This window comes from Natator depressus, chromosome 4 (genome assembly GCF_965152275.1).
Source record: "Natator depressus isolate rNatDep1 chromosome 4, rNatDep2.hap1, whole genome shotgun sequence".
In the NCBI taxonomy this organism is placed as follows: Eukaryota; Metazoa; Chordata; order Testudines; family Cheloniidae; genus Natator; species Natator depressus.
The window spans coordinates 42,724,564-42,746,614 of record NC_134237.1 but is presented as its reverse complement, the minus strand read 5'-3'; the positions used below and the strand labels follow the sequence as shown (position 1 = coordinate 42,746,614).

The 22,051-nt window shown below is 42.7% G+C and overlaps 1 protein-coding gene across 1 annotated transcript in view; it reads right to left on the bottom strand.

The window, feature by feature from the left end:
- FAT4 (FAT atypical cadherin 4) overlaps window positions 1-19,676 on the bottom strand; it is a 227,100-nt gene extending 207,424 nt beyond the window's left edge. Inside the window, exon 1 of the mRNA XM_074950834.1 lies at window positions 14,291-19,676. Coding sequence (XP_074806935.1) covers window positions 14,291-19,570 — 5,280 coding nt within the window. The 5' untranslated portion in view covers window positions 19,571-19,676. The remainder of the gene's footprint in view (window positions 1-14,290) is intronic.
- Between the last annotated feature and the right edge of the window lie 2,375 nt (window positions 19,677-22,051).

The window sequence follows — 22,051 nt, the reverse complement described above, 5'->3', positions numbered from 1 at the left end:
GCTACTAGATAGTAAAAAAGAAGGCTGATGTGCAAACCGATGTAATAAATTCTTTTACAGGTCAGCACAGTTATAAATTAATCCTTGAGTAATTTAAAGCTCTTTGATGCTACCTTATAGGGTGAAAAATCCATGTTGTCTTTAATTTGTGTATTGAACTCCAAAAGCTCCAGTACTTCTCCCAGTGAAGTCAGTGACACAACTCCCACTGACTTCACCAAGATGAGCAGAGTCAGGCTCAAAAGTCAGTAAATTAAGTCTATTCACAAACAAATAAAAGTACAGATATTTAAACAATAAAAGAGTAATAAACCATAGCATTAGCCTTCTGCTTGCATACATACTTCAAATGTTTCCTTGGGTTTCTGTACTACAAATCTCTTTAATCCATCAAAACTTCGTCCTGTCAGAAATTGAGAGAGGGGAAAAACCCACCAGGGTACAGAAAATATAATTTGGTAACAAAAGCCCATGGAAAATATCACGTTTTTTTAGGAAGACACTATACAGATGTAAAGGCATCTATCTGTATTAATCTTTCCAAAAATATTCCAAGAAAATCCCATTCATTTATGAAAAATAGCTTCAAAGAAGTTGACATTTAAAAGTCTAATCCATATTGCTTTCTTTTTGCTTTTCCTAAATCACAGTCTGTTCCTGAGGCAGCATAACTGCACACTACCCCATATGCAGAGCTTGTAGCAAAACCACAAGTTAGCTCTACAGTCTAAGTTCTCTCTCTCTGCCTTGTGATATGAATTCAGTGTTTTCTGTCTTCAGCATGAGTTATCATGTACCAAAGCTGCTTTTAAAACACAAATTACTATTGGAATACAACAGAAAATTGTCCTAATTAAAATTCACTTTACAAAAACATTAAATGCAATGGCCCCTAATGAAAGAAAATAAGAATGGACCATTGGTCTGACCCAGTATGGCCATCTAGCCCAGAATCATGTCTTCCGACAGTGGCCAATGCCAGGTGCTTCAAAGGGAATGAACAGAGAGAGCAGGGAAATTATCAGGTCATCCATCCCTTGTCATCCATCCCCAGCAGCTGGCAGTCAGAGGCTTAGGGACACCCAAAGTGTGGGCTTGCATCTCTGAGCATCTTGGCTAATAGCCATTGATGGACCTATCCTCCATGAACATATCTAATATTTTTTGGCCTTCACAACATCCCCTGGCAATGAGTTCCACAGATTGATTGTGTTTTATGAAAAAGTACTTCCTTTTGTTTGTTTTAAATCTGCTGTGTATTAAGTTAATTGGGTGACCACTAGTTCTTGTTCTACGTAATGCGGTAAATAACACTTCCTTATTCACTTTTTCCCTCTTCTGATCTGACATCATTTTTAGAGCACTATAAGTCAACTAAAAACAAACAAAAAACAAAACAGTACTTGTGGCACCTTAGAGACTAACAAATTTATTAGAGCATAAGCTAACTGACTCTCTACGTATGCTAGTGTAACGAAGAGGAAAATCAGGATAAATATATCTGGAACTACCAAGGATTGAAACTAATATAAAGTTCACCAACTAGATAGATGAAAAATATCCCAGATATAATCATTAGAAAAAACATCAGCTAAAAAGTTTGACCATGCTATTTAAATGATTATTGCACAAGCTGGGTACGGATTCCACATACAATTCAGGAAGGAAAACTATAGATTTGTACACGTGAGATAGCATATTCAAGTGGTTAGAATTAATACTTTGTTGCTGGAAGTTAGAATTCCCAGTTTCCAATAATGGAGTGGCCAATAAAGCTGAAAATTAATAGGTTACCAGTAACCAAACACAAGGAGAACAGATGTTTAATATACGTATATTTGGCTAAAATTTTAAAATTATTATTTTACCCATTTATAAATTAATACAAAATTATTCTGAAAAGATTTAAAAATGGAAACAAATATTTGAATGTACTTCCAAATTACAAAATGAGGAAAAGCTTTAAGAGACTTTATAAATAAAAAAAGTACTGCTTATGAGGTGCAAGTACTTTCTTTGCATCATTCAGCTCTGCACACGAGATATGTTTGAATGTCAAATTAATATTCAGTTCAATTACATATGAAATTTCATACTAGAAATCACATGTGAAGATGGGATTTTACTCCTCCCAAACACAATATATACATACATTGCGGCATTTTAAAGAATGCCCAGCATTGCCCTAAGTCTGCCACTGAAGTCGATGGGAGCAAATCATTAAATGGGAGCAAAATTAGCCCAAACACAAAAGGAGTTAGATGCCTAAATCCACATTCTCAAAACCCCTACTCAACTGGTCTAAGTTTCCACCAGTAAAGTCATTTAGATGCCTAGGTTTCTGCCAGTAGGCATGTGCAAATCTACTTAAGTCCTGATGGTGTTGCTGGTGGCCCCTTACACCCAATAACCCAGTAATTAGAAGAATATGGGAGACTTGGGTTCAAGTTTGCACTCTGCCCGATTTGGAGCAAAGACCTGAACCCAGGTCTCCCACCTCCCAGGTGAGTGCCCTAACCATTAGATTATCAGGTATTCTGAGGTGGGTCTGTCTTATTGAAGCAGTTCCACTATTTATGAAATACTTAAATATTCATTGAGCCAGAAAGAGAGTGAGAATGATTCTATAATCCAGTGATTAATGCAGTCTCCTGGGAGACCTAGGTTCTAGTCCCTGCTCCTGAGCTATTGAATATGAAGGGGGCACCACAACTGTACTTTTTGTGAGAAAGGGCTGACTGACCTGGCTTAGGTGCCTACCTCCATGGGGACTCACAGCTGTGGAAACAGACACCTAACTCCAGGCTGGATGGAGGTGCCTAAGGGCACGTCTTCAATGGCAACATTAAAGCGCTGTGTGGCAGCACTTTAACGTGGCTTGTATAGTCATGGCATAGTGCTGGGAGAGAGCTCTCCCAGCGCTATTAAAAAAAAAAAAAAACACAACACACCTCCGTGAGGGGAGTAGCTACCAGTGCCGGTGCACTGTCTACACTGGCACTTTACAGCGCTGAAACTTACAGTACTAAGGGGCGTGTTTTTTTCACACCTCTGAGCAAGAAAGTTGCAGCGCTGTAAAGTGCCAGTGTAGATAAGCCCTAAATTCCTTTGAGGGGTGTGGTTTAGGTCCCATCCCTGCCCTTGGCATTTCTTAATGGCTTGTTTAGGCAAATCCCCGCTCAGCATGCTGGCTTCTATGAATCCTTAGGCCTAGTCTACACTAGAAAGTTAGGTCAACATAAAGCAGCTTACATTGACCTAATTATATCAGTGTACACACTACAGCCTTATCCTGCCGATGTAAGTGCCCTACTACACTGGCATCATAACTCCACCTCCATGAGAGGCGTAGGGCTTATGACAGTATAGTTAGGGCGATGCAGTGTCCATGTAGCACTGTCTTACTTACATTGGTTCTGATTCTTGTCAATTTCACAGCTGTTTGCTGGAGCCAGGACATTGACAGGAAAAGCTGGTAGGTTCCCTGTTGCGAACCTACCCCTGGGCTCGCAGCTCGGACAGTCACCCCAAAGAAAGTGGTGGGCTCCAGCTAGAGCCTGGCTGCCCCCGGGCTCCCAGGTGGGAGCCCAACTGCACCCAGGATCCCAGCTCCCCACTGGGAGTGCAGACCTAGGTGTTGGAACTAGGGGTGCGGAGGATGCTGCCGCACCCCCTGGCTTGAAGCGGTTTCCATTATATACAGGGTTTGCAGTTTGGTTCAATAGCTCTCCGTATCCCCACTATAAAAATTGTTCCAGCTGAGAGCCCTGGAGCTGAAAGCCCTGGCAGTAGCCAGGCTCCCAGCAGGGAGCAGGGAGCTGAAGGCCTGGCCTGGGCTCCCATCAAGGAGCAGAGCTGAGAGCCCAGGCAGCAGCAGGGCTCCGTGGGGAGCAGAGCTGAGTGCCTAGGTGCTCAGCTCCCAACACTGCCCTTCTTAAATCGGTGGAAGCGCTCCTGGTGAGGGACGCGTACCACCACCAAAAGGAGGGTATTGTGGACATGAAAAACCACAGTAATTACTGCAGTGGCTGTAAGTTGACTTAACATAGGTCATCTTAAGTCTGTATGAAGACATGTCCTTGGGCACCGAGCTCTCCCCTTGCATTTTACAGGGCACCTACCTCAGTGCAGAAGATTGCACTGGATGGCAAGGCACCTAGAGTTAGGCAATGAAAACCTGAGCCTAAGTCCCCTGTGTGGATCTAGTCTAAATTATTCTGAAAATCCCATCTACAATTTCTAAAGTTCATAAAATAAGTAAATTCCTAATTAAAACCAGTGGAAGATGGGGCTTGACACTGGCAATTATGCACATAACTATCTAATAAACTGTCCAACGATAAATGCCGCAACCAACAACCTCTGAACATGTTTTCAAGCTAAAGAAAGCTGTAAAGTATTCAAACACTCAGTGAATCAGGAGTGACTACCTCTGTTCCGTCAATGTCATCCATCCATGCTTGTAAATGAAAATATATTTACCCATTACAACTCTGAGATTAAAATGAATGAAAAGGAACATGTAAAACACCACACAAGTTTATAATGGGAGATGTTAAGAATTAATAAATCATCCTTTTTAAATATTAAACTGGATCTGGGGCTTTTACTCATACCAAGTACCAGGCATGCAACAGCAGCAGCAGCAAAGGTAAAAATATAACAGAAGCGGGTCAACACCATAAGCCTGAGACTCCACCATACCTTAGAAACACAAATTTTAGCCTAGAAAAGGGGGAAGAGATCTGGCCTTAAAACTACCATCCCTTATAATGATAGAAGTTCAGTAGGTACAGTGGGATCAACCAATACCCTTACATACTCCAGCCTTGAAATATGGTTTTATGGTTGTCTCTCCCATGTATTATTTTTTATTATAAGAATTTATTGAGCTCAGGTTATTAGGGGCATGTTATAACTTAACACACTCTTTACAGTCTGTCCCAAACTGTGTATGGCTCAACATGCAATTAGTTTGTAATGAACCTTTGTCAAGAAGGCCAATTAACTTACACTGCATGAATAATGAAAGCTTTTATTGCTGTTCACCATAATTGTAAAAGTAACGGTCAACATTTAAACTAACATACCACAAATCTAACAGTTTACTAACAAAGTCTAGATTAAGTTCTCTGTTCATGTAAATTCATGCAAATCCACTGACATCAAATGTGTGACCAAATTTCCATGTTCTTTTGTTTCTTTTTTCATATACCAGCTATATTATAGCAAACAAAACAAACAGCCCACAGAAAGGGGTAAAGAAGAAAAACCTCACCAATTTATTCCCAATTGTTTCATGAGGGTGCAGGATTTCAATCACATACCCCACAATGAAGCTGACCACAGGGCCAGCAAACAGACCTCAGGGATATTCCAGAGAATCAAGAAGAAGCAAAGGCTCTATGCATGGAGGACCACTGTCACTGAGCCATCTTTATATCTCTTTCTGCCCCCTGCACTGTCCCCTTCTTGGGAGGCCAGAAGTAGAGGTTTCCCTAGCCAGAGGCTGCCCCAGGAAAGCCTCCTATAAGGGGATTCCATCACAGAGGCACAATGGGGAGTCAGTGGAAAGTTAATACAGTGAAAATGGATTTCCTCTTCCAAAAGAGGAAACCTTCAAGACTACTTCCTAAAGGTTAAAACTTTTGATTTTGCTGAATGCTTTTACCAGATGTCATCAGAATGCCTTTATGTCTACATATCTGGATAATGTCTAGATTGCTGTGTTAAACATATTGCAACCCATATATAAAATATTTGCATGATAGTTCATGGATGTGATATGACAACCATGAATTGAGATTTAACTGATCAAAACTGCATTCATGTGCATGTAGTCTGCACAACAATTTTTATATAAATATTGAACACCAAGGCAAATGCTCTATTTTTTTCTTTTTTCATAGTTGGCAGTACAGACATTAGTGCTTCCTTAAAACCCTCCTTTGGGATTCTTTTGCATTACTATTGTTAATGTATGTATTTTTAGAGCATAACTATGGCTTTTAGTTTTTCAATTGTTACTATTTGTCCTTTTGGTATTTGCTACAGTGGAAAATGATCAAAAATTGATCACTATAAAAACAATACATAGCTGACAGTCTCAGACTCAAATGGTCTAATTAAGGCAATATCTATTAGGAATTGTGAGAAAAATCAGACTAAAATAAAGAAATACCACCTCTAACAGATCTAGTTTTATTCTTGGCAAAAGTAAGACTGTAATTTTACTGAAATCAATCATAAGATATACCACAACAATCTGGCATCACTTTTGCCAACTATAAGCCTAAATATATTAGGCAAACTCTGTTTTGTTTTCCTTTTCTTTTCTCTCTATTCTTATACATTTCATTTCTAATTAGACCACCCGAGGCGTAGGGCTTGTCTTCAGACAGTTTTCACATTGATATAATTAAATTGGTAAGAAAAACCAATTTAGCTACAATCAATGCAACCCTCTAGTCTAGACACATTTGAAATAATCTGTATCAGTATAACTGTGTCCACACTAGGGGGCTGCACTGATTTAACTAAAATGTTTTTTTTCTTTCAGATTTATCAGTGCAAAAACTGTGCAGACCAGTGCTTAAACTGTTGCTGAAAAATGTAATGTAAACTGTCCCAGGGAGGCAAGACAACCTTCAACCTCTTAGAAACAATAGGTTTCAGAACAACAGCCGTGTTAGTCTGTATTCGCAAAAAGAAAAGGAGTACTTGTGGCACCTTAGAGACTAACCAATTTATTTGAGCATAAGCTTTTGTGAGCTACAGCTCACTTCATCTCACGAAAGCTTATGCTCAAATAAATTGGTTAGTCTCTAAGATGCCACAAGTACTCCTTTTCTTTTTTAGAAACAATAGTGAGACTTTCTGGATCCTACTGCCCTCTGGATTCTCAATAAAAAGGGTATAGACAAAGGAGTCCTCTCCCATTGGGGTGTAGTCCAGCAAATGCACAGGAAATGCCCAATGACAATGTAGAACCCTAACCCTAACCCAAAGACACCTATATAAAAATTAATAAGTAGCTGTAATCAATGGACAACCACTGACTATTTCATGAAATGCTGAATCTAAGATTCAAAGAACCTTTTTTAAAGAAACCCACATTCCAGTACGTTAGGTGTAACATTTTACATGGCAAAGGTAGGGACTACTGAAGTCAATGAGATTTGAGAGTTTTTCGGAATTTTGTATGAGACACTCTGAATGTGGCAGGATTAGGCCAGTTAAAATGATGGTCTAGTTATGTGACATTATTCCTAAATTCATAATGTAACATGAACACTATGAAGAAATAACAAAGAAAATATATTTTACATTCCCAAGATAATGCATTTTAACCTAGGATTTTTAAGCTAATAATAATGCCACAAAACTAGAACATTGTGAGAAGTTGAACAGCATAAACTACACAGCACAAGTAACAGAAAGATGTCAAATTTTTACCACGAAAAGGATTTAAGTAAAAGAAATATGAGTTAAAAAAAGAACATTTTTGATTTTATTACTGGACACAAATTGGTTTGGAATAAATGTGTGACATAGTATAATGCATGGTCATCTCTCACTTTACATCAAGAAAAGCACTTAATTTAATTTCCAGATCAGTGCAAACTACAGTAATATGTGAAACAATCAACAGCTATCCCATTAGAGTCCATAATACCAAAACCAAAGGCAATTTGGCTTTGGCTTTAGAACCTTGACAAGGGGTCACATTTACTCTGTTTACTCAGTATGTCATAAGTGATTTCCTTTGTCAGGTTACAATTAGTATGCTATGGATCACTAAAGAATAAAACAATCTATAAATAGTATGAATACAAGGAATACTCCATTGTTCTTACATAAATAAATATGATTTATGCCAGATAATATTCATCTAAAATATTCCTGTTTTAGATTTTCTAATTTACTGTAATGTAAAACTCTCCAGTGCTGCATATTAAACACTTTATTGCAAAAGTAGCTTCTTAAATATATTACCATGCCAACCCACAACTTCCCATTTCTCAGGCAAGAGGATATTAAATGTGTAACAGTCTAGGCAACAGCCCTGAAGTCAGGAATTCAGTCTGAAGTTAGAGTATGACATTTATAATAATAATTAGCACTTACATGGTACTTCACATATTCAAATCACTGTACACGTTATAATAGTTATGTTATGCAGTTATGATTTTAGCCAGCTCCCACTGAAGTCAAGGGGAGTTTTGTTATTGTCTTCAGTAGGAGTAAGTTCTGGTTTACAGTGTCCAGATTTTCACTCTTGTCCAGATCTGCACTATTTCAACACCACTGTGTCCTCTAAACTTTGACTGGGGCTGGACAGAGTGTTTTCTTCTCCTAAGTGGATATTTCTTTGAATATGGCAGGAACAAAGAAATGTCTGAACCTGGATTTAGGGGAGACAGTGTTAGCTACTGGGTTGAGAACTGGACCAAGACTCAGGAGACCTTTTACTATTATCAGCTCTGCCACCAGCTTGCTGGCTAACCTTGGGCAATTCCCTTCACTGCTCTGTCCCTCAGTTTCACAATCTATGTAATGGGGAAAGTGACAAAGACCTCGTTTGTAAATGTGCCTTCAGATCTACTAATGAAAAAAACACTATATACATTTTATTAATTATTATTACGACTTTCTCCTCTCAATGTTTTCCTCTTCACCTATACCAATGCTAAATCTCATAATTTAAAAAATAATGAAACACATTGTTTTCCCTGGAACAATTTTAGAGATTCTTATTATCTATTTTAATTAGCAGAAAGAAGATTCCACTTACCACCTCCTAACTCAGTACCCACCCACCTACATTTTCAGGGCAACAAGAGGGCACTCTCTAAGCCATGACATTCCTTAGCCCAGATTCCCTGAGGGTGACTAGTGGTCCCAGGCATACTACTATCTCAGTTACAACACAACATACATTTGTAACCCACTCATAGAATGGGAAAACAAGGAGTTTTTAAAAAAAAAAAATGCAAAATCTAGTGTGTTTTTGGAGCCATTTCATAAAGTATTAATTACGCATGTTATACTTATTAAAAATGTAGTCATCGGGTTAAAAAGTTCAAACATCTGTTGACAGAGATTAATAAGAAATGTATAGAGGGGATTGGGAAGGAATGAGCTAAAAAGTCAATTTCTGCAAAATTTAAGCTTAAGAGGAACATGAGAGATGTATACAAAATAACAAATAGTATAGAAAAGACCAAATTAAGGGGTTTGTTTTATGTTTTCTCATAACACAAGAACAGTGGGACCTAATTAAATTAGAAGAGAACAAATTTGTAACTGATACAAATGTAAACAGCTTGTAAGTAGCCTGTGGAACTCATTGCCACTGGGTATTATTGCATGAAAGAGTTTAGCAGGATTTAAAAAGGATCAGACATTCAACTGGATAATAAGAATATCCAAAATTACACTAGCTGAGTTAAACATTTAGTATTGCTAACTCTTGGTATTTGACCACAAATCTTGCAATAATTAGTGCTTCCCATAAAGCCTCAGTTCCTAAAGTTCTGTGGTTACATGAGAATCTCATGTTTCATTTTTTAAAATTAGTAAATTTCTAATCCTCATAGTAGGGGAGAAAAAAAAGACAATGAGAACCCCAAAGGTTCCAAAACCAGACAGCAAATAAAAGGATCATCACATATATTATTTTTTTAAATTGCATGATTTTTAAACTAATCTCATGATTTTGGGACTTGACTAATGATTTTGGATTACTTGGGATTAGCATTACTTAATGTGTATATGCAATATAAATCCTATTTCTTCAAGACATAAACTGACTGATGTTTAGAAGAAACTCTGCATAAACATGTTAATACATCATTGTAAACTACAACAATTTGATACACTCCTTGGAAATATTTGGTATGCACCACCGGCAGATATGAAGTTCATGGACCAAAGGTCTAATCCAGTATGAAAATTCCTATGGGGATGGATGTGGCGGATGGAAAATGATTTTCCCTCTGACTCACCCAATCCAACATCAGTAATTCAAATTTATCAGACATATACAAAAGGCATAAGTAGAGTCCAGGGACAGAATCCTGGTACAAATTCCAGCATCATGCCACTTCCCAACAGATGGGGGTGCAGGGGTTAGGTTTCTGAGGCAAGAACTGCCCCTGAACTTCACTGGTCTCTCTCTCTTCTCTTCCCTCCCCCCAACCCCCCGCCCCACCCCGCCCCGCCTCTCACTCACGCTATTCTTCTATATAGGCAACTAGCTAGAAAGTGTCTGGTAAACATTTCCAAGCCTGAAAATATCCCCTGACACCATACTAGCCATCTATTTCATACCTCCAGGCCTCTTCAAGCCTCCGTTGGAAAAACATTAAATAACCCATTCTTATTTCCCATGTTCTATTACTGTCCTCTTCACCATTCTGAACAAACAAATGTAAGTAACACTGAGCGCTCTCTGAATCACTTACGTGCTACACAGCATTTAAGATGACGTTTGGCCACAGTGCTGTTCCAGGCTGTACAGGAGAACCAAACAGACATTCTTCTGGGCTATTTATTCTGCTAACATCTTTTTCTTATCTGGTTCAGAAGTAAGATCTGCATATCCCTTGTAACACAGCTTAAAAAAAATGCAAAATACTATTGCTCTCTCATTAACTAAGCATAGCTTTAGAAAACAGAGTACTTGACCTACTAGCCTCTAATTATAGTAATAACTTTATAGATGTCTCTGGTGGAACACTAAGAAAATGTAAAATTATAGCTACAGCACTATCTGCCAAAGAGGCTCTTTAAATCCAAACATATACTAATAAAAAGAGGTAGGTGAAAACATTACAAATAAGAATGTTTAAATATAACAATATTACATGTGGCAGGGTTGTATGTACATGTTCACAATATAATTCAATAAAGATAAGTGCAAAGTACTTACTCTTAGGAAGGAAACAATCAAATGCACAACTGTCTACGTGGGGAACAACTGTCTAGGTGGTAAGTACTTCTGATAAAGATCTAGGCACTATAGTGGATCACAAACTGAATACAATTCACCTATGTGATACAGTTTCAAAAAAGGCTAATATTCTGGGCTGCATTAACAGGGGTGTTGTATGTAAGACACAGGAGGTAACTGTCCCACTCTGCTCAGCACTGGAGAGAGCTCAGCTAGGGTACTGTGCCCATTCGGGGTGCCACACTTCTGGAAAATGTGGAGAAATTGAAGAAAGTCCAGAGAAGAGCAATGATTAAAGGTTTAGAAAGCCTGACCTATGCAGAAAGGTAAAAAAAAAAAAAAAAAAAAACTGGGCACGTTTAATCTTGAGAAAAGACTGAGGGACTGGATAATGGTCATCCAATAGGTTAAGGGTTGTTATAAAGAGGACAGGGAACACTTGTCCTCCATGTCATTGAAGACAGGCCAGGAAGTAATGGGCTTAATCTGCAACAAGGAAGATTTAAGTTACATATTAGGAAAAACTTTCTAACTATAAGGGTAGCTTCCAAGGGAGGCTGTGGAATCCCCCTCACTGGAGGTTTTTAAGAACAGATTGAACAAACACCTCACACGGACGGCCTAGGTTTATTTGGTCCTGTCTAAGTGCAAGAGACTGAACCTGATGATCTCTTGAGGTCCCTTCCAGACCTACATTTCTGTGATTTTGCATTCCTATTCCCTAATCTAGGTTTTGGTGAAATTACTATTAAAATCACCAAATTAAAAAAAAAAAATTAGAATTCAAACCAAAAAGTTAAAGGTTATAACCGGTGGACTTGATGCAAGAAGGCATATTTTAAATTCAGCACTTTTCAGGTTGGAATTTTAAGGATTACTGGTAGCATCTATTTGTAGTTGTGCAGTGGCATTTTCTTAAAAAAGAAAAAGTGGGCAGCAAATTCTGAAATTTAAATCTGTGAATTTAGCAGTCAGTCTTTCAAACCACTGCTTTAGCAAAACAAAACATCAGTCAAAGAATAAGGACGCTGATTGCATTGTGCTTATTCAGCACCCTCTGACAACTGGCTTGCCCTTAAAATGTCAATTTCAGTGGTTCTTGTTCAAACATGGGGTAAGCAAAGTCTTCCAGTGAAAGATAAATCAGTAAATACCATACCCAGGGTAAGGACAGAGACTGCAACTGATTAAGATGTTTTTTAAGTTGATAACGGATGATAATTTATAATGTATTTCTAAGGAAACACAGTAAACTAATTATGTTTGTTTTGGGGGGAGAAAGCATTTTAGAAGTTATAAAGATGCAACCAATAATAATATGAAATCCTAGCTCCTAACCACTGCTTTCAATATCCTTGCACAGAAACACATTTGCTTTTCATTTTAGGAGTGGCTTGTGTTCAACAATTTAAAGTTGGTTTAAGATTTCAGTGCTTGCTTTCTTCATGCTCACCATATGCTCTTATTAGGCACTTTTACAAAGTGTGAACCTATTGCAACCACAGGGTCCTGCAAGCCCTTACTCACCCGAGCATTCCCTGCTTATGCAAGTAGTCTCAAAATTGCAAAAGTTTTATTTGAAATAAGTGTTTGCAGGAGTGGGCCCAAATTCCCCACTGAGGAAAACTGTTAACCCTTAATACAACGAACCACCATGGAAAATTTTACACACATACTATTCCTCTTGTGCTTTTTTTGCCTTCTTTATATTAATGTTCATAATTTACTTGCATAGTCTGCAAAGAGCAATAATAGGAATCTTGTAATATCAGTAACATGCATAATTTAAATCAATAACCTCCATTTCTAAAATAGCTATAAGTTCATAATTACTCTTCCTAACATGCTATAAAACATTGTACGGTGTATGCAAACAACAAAATAAGATGCCTTATACATACTGACAGATTTCTTTTGACTTTAAAACTGTTTATTTCTGGCCCAAAACAATTACCTATATAGGAACCCAATCCTGCACTCTTTGAAGTATCACACCGAACATCAAATTAAAACAAAAAGCAGTAAGTGAAACAAAAAACTGCATGTGTCAAATAACACAATACCAGATACTACATTCAGCATAGCTCTTGAAAAAACGCATAGCATTCTTGCTGATTTAGAAACAGTAAAATGTACTTCTACAGGGGAAATATGGACTGGGGCAACTCCTGGATGTGAAAGGCTGAACAACACTAAGGTAATGTGCTTAGTTGTGAGGGAAATGGTTGAACCACTGTGCACTTTCGGTATCACCTGCTGGTCGACCGACAAAACAGTGCTGGTTCCAAAACTTCCTATGAGTGAAAACTAAATGATTCATAGGAAAAAAAAAGGGGGGGGGGGGGAGGAAGGCCTATGGCATAAGTAAAAATATAAGCAAGCCCCACGTTTAAGTCTCTGTCTAAAAGACAATACCGTGGTATATGCTTCCAGCTGTGTAACAGAGTCTACAGTCAAATACAGCCCTTAGGAAAATGGCAATTAATTATTGCTTCATAACTAATGACCTAGGGCCTATTTCCCCATGGTTAATATTCAAGCTAATCACGGAGAGAACTTTTTAACACTCTCCAGTGAATCATTTAAAGTGGCATTCTGATAAAATGTTATAATTTTTACACTTCATAGCAATCTGAGGACATCAGCAGGATTTTTTTCCACAACCTTTACTACAGTCAGCACCAGAGGAACAGCAGTAACTTTGAGATATAATAGGAGATCCATTTAAGGGAATGAACTGGGCATGAGGCAGTGGAGATCAATTTTGTACAGTCCAGGACTATGTCTGAGCTATTCAGACAGCAATCAACTACTGTCCAATTCTCAGACCAATATTGATATGATGATTCTAGAGAAAGCAACTCAGCCAGAAGTGGAAAGGCTTACCACACACACACAAAAAAGGTGGGGGAGAGGTGGTGGATTACAGCTAAAATGATGATGTATAAAAGACCCAGAAAAGCCTTTTGCTTAAGACCGAGATATTTAGTATCCCAAAGTTATTTGGGCAGTACCCGTGGCTAAAATGGCAGAAGAGCAGCACTGTACCCATAACTATCAAAATTACCAGGGGGGAAAAAAAAAACCTATTGCCACTGAAGAAATATTAATAACGCTGTTCTATACATGAACATCCTCAGCTTCAAAGAAACTAGTCTGTTGCAGGTTTAAAGCTTATGTTTCTCTAATGAACCAACAGATCTCAAGAATGATATTGAAGTTTTCACTTACTTTGATCACCAACATCTGTAAAATCAAAATGGTCAGCTGATATAACAAAAAGCAATTTATTTAGAATATAAAAGGTGCAAATATTCATTGAATAAAATATTTTACCTCTGCTCGTTGTGTTCGAGGCAAAACAGCTGATTTTTCAATGGCATAAACGTCCACCAGGTACAAACGTACTCCTTGCTCCCTGTCCAAAATGGCAGCAGTCTGGATTACACCAGTATGGCGCCCAATGGTAAAGAGACGTCCAAAACTTTTGTCTTCACAACGGACGGAAACTATGTAATACTCCACCAGGGCTTCAGAACCCCTTGGACTAGCTGCTTCTATGGATATTACATTAGTCCCAATTGGCTCTCCTTCTTTTAAAATAGTTATATATTTTGGCTGAGTAAACACTGGTCCATCAAGCCCTTGCAGAATGACAGTCATTTCAGTGGTTGCTTTCCTCCTCTCAGGGCCAAGGTCTGTGGCTGAAACTATGAGGTTGTATATGAGCTGAGAAGGCACCAAAGCTGCAGCCACTCTTAGATCTCCACTGTAACGATCCACAATAAAGGTTTCAGTGTCCCCATTGATTATTTCATACTCAACTTCCCCATTTGCTCCTTCATCAGGATCAGCAGCAACAATTGTAGTTAGGACTGAACCAATCACAACTGATGGGTCTGCAGCAAGAGCATTTTGTGATATAAATGTAGGAACATTATCATTTTGATCTGTTACTAAAATGGTTACATTCTTCAATGCAAATCGTCTGGATTCTACAGGGACAGCTTGATCAGTGGCTTTCACTGTTAATTCAAAGAGATTAGCAAATTCACGATCTATTTCACCATTAGTAAATATTGTCCCTCTGACTTCATCTATACTAAAATGGTTGCCTCTTGGCATCTGTTGAATGATTGCATATGTTAGTTGCCCATTAATATCTGCATCCGGATCATGAGCAGTCACAGAAATCACAGAACTACCAACAGGAATGTTCTCAACAATAGATTTAAAAACATCCCCAGGAGGAAAATAAGGAGGGTTGTCATTAAAATCCCTAACATGTATTACCACTGACATTGTAGATGACCGAGGTGGCCTTCCTTGGTCTTTTGCTGTTATGTTTAGTTTATACAAAGATTGTGTTTCAAAGTCCAATTTTTTTGCAAGAAAAATACTGCCAGTGTTGGGACTGATACTAAAGGTTCCATGGTTATTTGTCCCTGTAATACTGTAATGAAGGTCAGCATTGTCACCTGAATCAGAATCGGTGGCAGTGACAGAAGATACAAGTTCACCTATTCTCATATTTTCTAAGACATCTACAAGCAAAGTAGATTTAGGGAAGGAAGGACTGTTGTCATTTTCATCCAGTACATCAATGCTTAATGTGCAAGTTGAGCTTAGGGAAACTGTCCCAGAATCTACTGCTTGGATAATAAGTGAGTAAGATGCAGTAGCTTCATGGTCCAGTTTACCTATTAATGTTACTTGACCAGTGCCACTGTCAATTGTAAACTGACATTCTTCATTTCCTTTAATTACAGAATAGTGAATCAATCCATTATTACCTTCATCAACATCTGAGGCAGAAACTCTTAAAACTTGTGTTAAGTTTGCTGCTAATTCTGATATTGTAGCTTGATAGAGATCTTTTAAAAATTTGGGTGCATTATCATTGATATCCTTCATGTAAATTTGCACAGTTGCCTGATCCTTTAAAGGTTTTGGCAACCCTTGATCTGTTGCTATCACTGTAAGACTAAACACTGCTGCTCCCCTTTGCCTCATAAGAGTTTCCCTGTCAAACTGATGAGTACTTGTTATTTCCCCACTTATTGTGTTCAATTCAAAATCTGGCTGCATATTTTCAAATGAATACCTGACTTCACCATTTTGTCCAAAGTCTTTATCTACAGCACTTATTTTGCCTACAGATGATCCACCATTCTGTTCCTCTTCAAAATAAAATACATAATTGGTACTGTTAAACAATGGTCTATTATCATTTACATCCTCTAAAATAACAGTAACATTCACAGTAGCACTAAGTGGTTCCACTGCTCTATCAGAAGCAACAACCAGGAGAACGTATCTTTCTTGAAGTTCGCGGTCCAATTCACTCTTTATATACAGCTGGCCATCTGGGAATATGCCAAAGGCATCCCCGGAATTTCCTTCAATTATACTATAAGCTATTTCACCGTTTGCTCCTGAATCCCTGTCAGAAGCTTGTACTTTAAAGAATCTGGAATTCACAGGCTCAGACTCTGAAATGGTGACTTCATAGGAAAGTTGATCAAATACTGGTGGGTTATCATTTACATCATGGACGGATACAGTTAGAATGAAACTAGAAGAACGCTGTGGAACTCCCATATCTGAGGCCAAAATTTCCACCTGGTAAGAGCCAGCATTTATGTCAAGTGGCCCTATTAAACTTATGGCACCATTTTGTTCATTGATAGTAAACAGGCCCTTAGGATTTTGCTTAAGGCTGTAAATGACCATGCCATTGACATCTTCATCAGGGTCAACAGCTTTGGCTTGGAATATGGTGTGCCCAGCTTTCCAGTTCTCAACCACATTAACACTTTCCACTGCATGAAGAAAATGAGGGGAATTATCATTTAAATCTTTCACAGTTATATTGACCATGGTATCTCCAGTTATTGCCCCACCACTAGCCACCACGGTTAGCTGGTAAAATGCTTGCTCTTCCCGATCAATGATACTGGCTGTGGTGATCTGGCCTGTCACTTTGTTGATGGCAAACATGCCCCTTTGGTCACCTGTTGTAATAAGGTAAGTAATGTTTGTGTTGAGGTCCATTGTAGAAGCAAAAACGGTGCCAACATGATAGCCAAAGGCAACATTTTCAAAGACAACAAAGCTGTATACACCTTGGTTGAAAACTGGGGGGTTATCCTGAGTGTCCAAAACAGTGATAGTAACTATGGCCTGGTTTTGAGACTGGAGGTTGCCACCATCAGTGGCCACTATTTGCAGCTGGTAGGCAGTCTTTTCCTCCCTATCCAGGGCTATTTTTGTGGTGATGACCCCCGTCTGGCCATGGATCTGAAACCTGGAGTTATCTCCAGCTGAGATACTGTACTTGATTGTCCCATTGGGCCCCAAGTCTGGGTCACTGGCAGAGACGGTAGTAACATAGCTGCCAGTGGGTTCATTCTCCTGGATGTGTGCAAAATACTGGACCGGGTAAAACACAGGGCTGTTATCATTCACATCCAGCAGGCTCACATTGACTCGGGCTACCGAAGAGAGAGGAGGAGAGCCCAGATCAGTGGCCAGGACCTGCAGGGAGTAATGGTCCTGTTCTTCCCTGTCCAACTGCGAGATGGTACTGAGCTTGCCTGACACAGGATCCAAGCGGAAGACCCGGCGGGGAGCCACCAAAGGGCCAACTGCTGTCACTGATGGCTCAGCCTCCTGCAGGGAGAAGCGCACTGTCCCATTGTCCCCCAAATCCCCATCAGTGGCACTCAAGACCAGCAACTCAGTTCCTGAAGGGGAATTCTCAGCCAGGGACACCTGGTAGCCATCCGGCTGGTTGAAGAGAGGTCTCTGATCATTGACATCCAGTATGGCCACCACCAGCTGGGCATAGGAAAACTTGGGCTGCACCCCTTGGTCACGGGCACTGATGTTCAGCACCACCTGTGAGGCTGACTCTCGGTCCAGCCCACCAGAGGACACCATGCCAATACCCGGGACACTGGTTCCGGAGCCAGCAATGCCAGTGGTGGTGACCAGGCCACTGTGCTCACTGATGCAGAACCAGCCCAGCTCATTGCCAGAAACAATGCTGTATTTGAGGTTGGCATTGAGACCAGAGTCACGATCGGTGGCACTCAGACCCTTCACATAGCTGCCCGGTGGTACCTCCTCACTGATATTGACCCGATACACAGACTGTCCAAAGACAGGTGGATGATCATTGATATCATTCACAAAAATCACCAGGCTGGCCACCGAAGAGCGGCTCACTGGGGCAGCAACTGCCCCTTCTGGAGGTACAGAGGAAGTGGGGGAGCCAGCTGGTGGCGGGGGGGCCCCATAGTTGTCAGCCACAGCCACAGTGAGGTTATATGTAGGAATGCGTTCCCGGTCCAGTGCCGCCGCTACTTTGATGAGACTGAGATTTGGCACCTTACTGCTCTGCACCTCAAAATGACGCTGCTCATTTCCTCCAAGGATTGACACTGAGATGTTTCCGTTGGCAGCAGGAGAGTCAGCATCACTCACAGTTAGCAGTGCCACCACTGTGCCAGGTGCCGCATTCTCATCCACTGATGCAAAACGGGAGGTGGCTGGGAAGTAGCGGAATTTCACCCGTGGCTCATTGTCATTCACATCAAGGAGTCGGATCAGTGCCTCAGCTCGGCCACTCAGTGCCGGCACCCCCCGATCTGTGGCCTGCACTGTTAGTGAGTATTGCCGCCTTGTCTCATAGTCCAGAGGCTCCCGGATACGGATCACCCCACTCTCCGGATCCACCTCAAACGGGATTCCCCCAGCCCCCTCCCCACCACCACCTTCCGTCCCTTCCAAGCGGTAGTGGATGTCAGCATTGGTACCTTCATCAGCATCAGCCGCTGCCACCTGAAGGACACTGGCCCCAACTGGCGCATCCTCAGGCACCCGGGCCTGGTAGAGAGCTTGGCTGAAGATGGGTGGGTTGTCGTTGATGTCCTGCACAGTGACATTAACCTGCAGGTATCCATGCCGTCGTGGCTCTCCCTTGTCCTCCACTTGCACCAGCAACTGGTAGGTGGGGGTGGCCTCTCTGTCTAGCCCACCCCGAGAGACCAGGTGCAGAAAGGCACCTTCCCCACTGGGATTGAGGGTGATGTTGAGCTGGAAGCGCCCCTCCTCATTGCCAGCCACAAGGCGGTAGGAGCTGTGGTCCACGCCATTGGTGCCACTGTCAGCATCGGTGGCGGTGTCCAGAATAAGCTGGCGGCCGCTGCCTGTGTCCTCCTTGAAAGTCACCACAATGGAGGGGTCTGGGAAGACAGGTGCATTGTCATTCAGGTCCAGCACCAGGACACGCACCTCACTAGGATAGGTGGGCTGGCTGGAGAGCACCACCAGGTCCATCACATCACTGGCCAGACTCTCTCGGTCGATGGTGGCACGGGTGTGCAGCGCCCCCGAGGTGGCATTGATAGAGAAAAGGGCATGGTGCTCACTTAGGCGGTAGGTGAAGCCTGGGCGGGTGACGATGGTGCCCACCCAGGTGCCCGGGGGCTGCTCCTCCAGCACCTGGAAGACCTGTCGGGGCTCAGTGGAGACATGGAGAGGCAGCAGCAGAAGCAAGGCGAAGGGGGCCAGCCAAGACGGAGAGGGGCTGCCTGCTGACAGGAGGCCCATGGTGCTCAGGCGTGGGGTGTGGAAACCCAGCCACCCCTCCCGAAAAAAAACAAGCACACAATCAACGCAGGTCCGGCAACGCCAAAGCGGCGGGGAGTCTCAGGAAGGCAACCAAATCCCCATCAGCAAAGACATCCAGGTGGGGAAGAGCGGGGTGTCATATCCACAGCGCCGCCCGCCTCCCGCGCACGGCTCGGCCAGGGCAAGGGGCGGCGGGGCGTTGAGTAGCCGCTGCTCCCCTCGGCTGCAGAGCGAGGGGTCTGCGGCGAGTTGGCCGGGGGCCGCCTGCCCGCCCAGCGGCTGTGCAGGACGCAGCTCCTCTCCTCGCGGGACGGAGTGACAGACCCCGGCGGGGATGGCGTCCTGCCCGAGGCAACTTCCCCGCAAGTCACGCCGCAGAGCGCAGCCGGGCTCCTCGCCGCCCGCCGCCGCTGGGAAGACCCCCGCCGAGTGAGTTGCCCCGCGGCACCCCGGCCACGCTCATTCGGCGGCTCGGCTCTGCCCCTCCTGCCGCCGCCGCGGCTGCTCCGGGGCTGTCGGGGGGCGCAGGCAGCGAGCGGCGCCTCTCAGCATGGTCTGCTCGGCCGGGCGGCTTCGCTCAGTTGTACATCCCCAGCGCTCCAGCCCGCCTCCGCCGCGCCGCTCCGGGCCGGGCAGCCGGCAGCCGCAGAAGCCCCGCTCCTCTCACCATGCCAGGGGCGGGGGGCTGTGTGTCGGGGCGGGGGGGGGCACCTACAGTCTCCCAGCAAGAGCAAAGCTGTCCGCGCGCCCCTCTCCAGCTTTGCCCCGTTCCCCCCAGGCTCCGGCTCACTTGTAATCCACAGCGCGGGGCTGGCCCCCGGAGCGGCTGGGGGACAGCTCCCCGCTGGCTTGCAGCCCTGCGCGCAGGGCACGGCTAGAGCGGCTGCCTGCCCCGCGTCCACGCAGCGCGCAGCCCAGAGCCACAAAGTTTGCTCCCTACTCATTGAGCTCTTCACTCTTTACTTCCAGCCCCGACTCCCCCCCGATCTCCAATTGGCCTGTTACCGACAGCCCCCTCCCTCTCGCCCTGCCATTGAGCCTCGGCGAGAAGAGTCCCCGCCTCCCCTCCCTAGATGGAGAGCTCAGCTTCCAGAGCCTGGCCCCTGGCCCCCTTTGGGTGCCAATCACACCGCCACGGCTGGAGGCGAGGGTCCTCCCTCTGCAAGCGGCCGGCCTGCAGCACTGCAACAAGGGGGCGGGGGCGGTTGATTAGGTTTGCAGGGAGGAGCGTTAGGTTGCTATAATAATAAATGAGAAAGGGATTAGGTAAAGCGCGTCTGGGAATGCGGTGCGCAGATTTGCATTAACTCGTTCATCCCCTTTGGCAGCAGGCAGGCTTCCCCGTGTTTCCATTAGTGTAAACTTTGCAACAGGCTTTCTGTCAAACTCCGCACACCGACCCATCCCCCCGAAGAGAAAGCTGCTAATCGCATATACTCCGTCACTCCCCATGCATGTGTTCCCTGCACTGCAGGTCACTCCTTCCAGAGCCTTGCACCCCAACCCATCCTCATGCGACAGTGTTACAATCCCTGGTCTGGATCCGGGCAGATCCACCCAGTATTTGCCCTCCTTCCCGCAGATTTAGACCACTAGTGATGCAAGAAACATGTTTACACTTGGCTGACCAGACAGCAAGTGTGAAAAATGGTGACACTTTTTTTTTTTCGGGAGGGAGGGTATAGTTGCCTATATAAGATAAAACCCATCCTGGGAAGCACGGACATTCCAATTTTATTTGTTGGTAGAAGGAGAAGATAAACGTGTTCCCTATTTAACCAGTGTAATTGGTGGAATCGGGGCCAAACATTGGCCTGATGCAGGCTCTAGATCCTACGTCCAAGTATATCTGCAATACTCCTGTGATGTGATGCTATACAGTTAGGGGGGTTGGGCCAAAATTAGCCAGGATCCACATGCCAGATCTTGGGGGGTTCAGCGCTGCCGTGCTGGGATGCATCAGGCTCTGAATTTTAGTGGTGCAATGAGAGTGGCTTGTTTTCTGTTGTGGGCAGGTATCAAAAATTGGTTGAATCCAGTGGGATCCAAGGACCAGAGCTAAAGGTTTTATGTGCTGGTGCTGTGAGGGATGTGTCAGGGCCTGGGTTTCTTTTGATGCAATAGAGCAGATAGGTTTGTTCTCCATTAAACTATGAAATTTGGGGGAGTGGGGCCTAGAACAGGATCCAGCTTTTATCCTTTTCCTTGAACAATTATTTTTCCAAGTCATCGGAGAGAGGGAAACCCCCTATGAAAGTACATTTTGCAAGGAGCTTGCCTTTTTTGTAAGCAATGTATTTTAATAGTCATATTAACAACATTTTGGTCCCCAGTGAAAGAAATTCAATTTTAATTAAAAAAAAAAAATCTGAGCAATGTAAATGGAAGTTATGCTAAAACAAGGTGATTTACAAAGGTGTGTCTATTCTTAAAAACAAAAATGATGTGGCCACAGGCCTG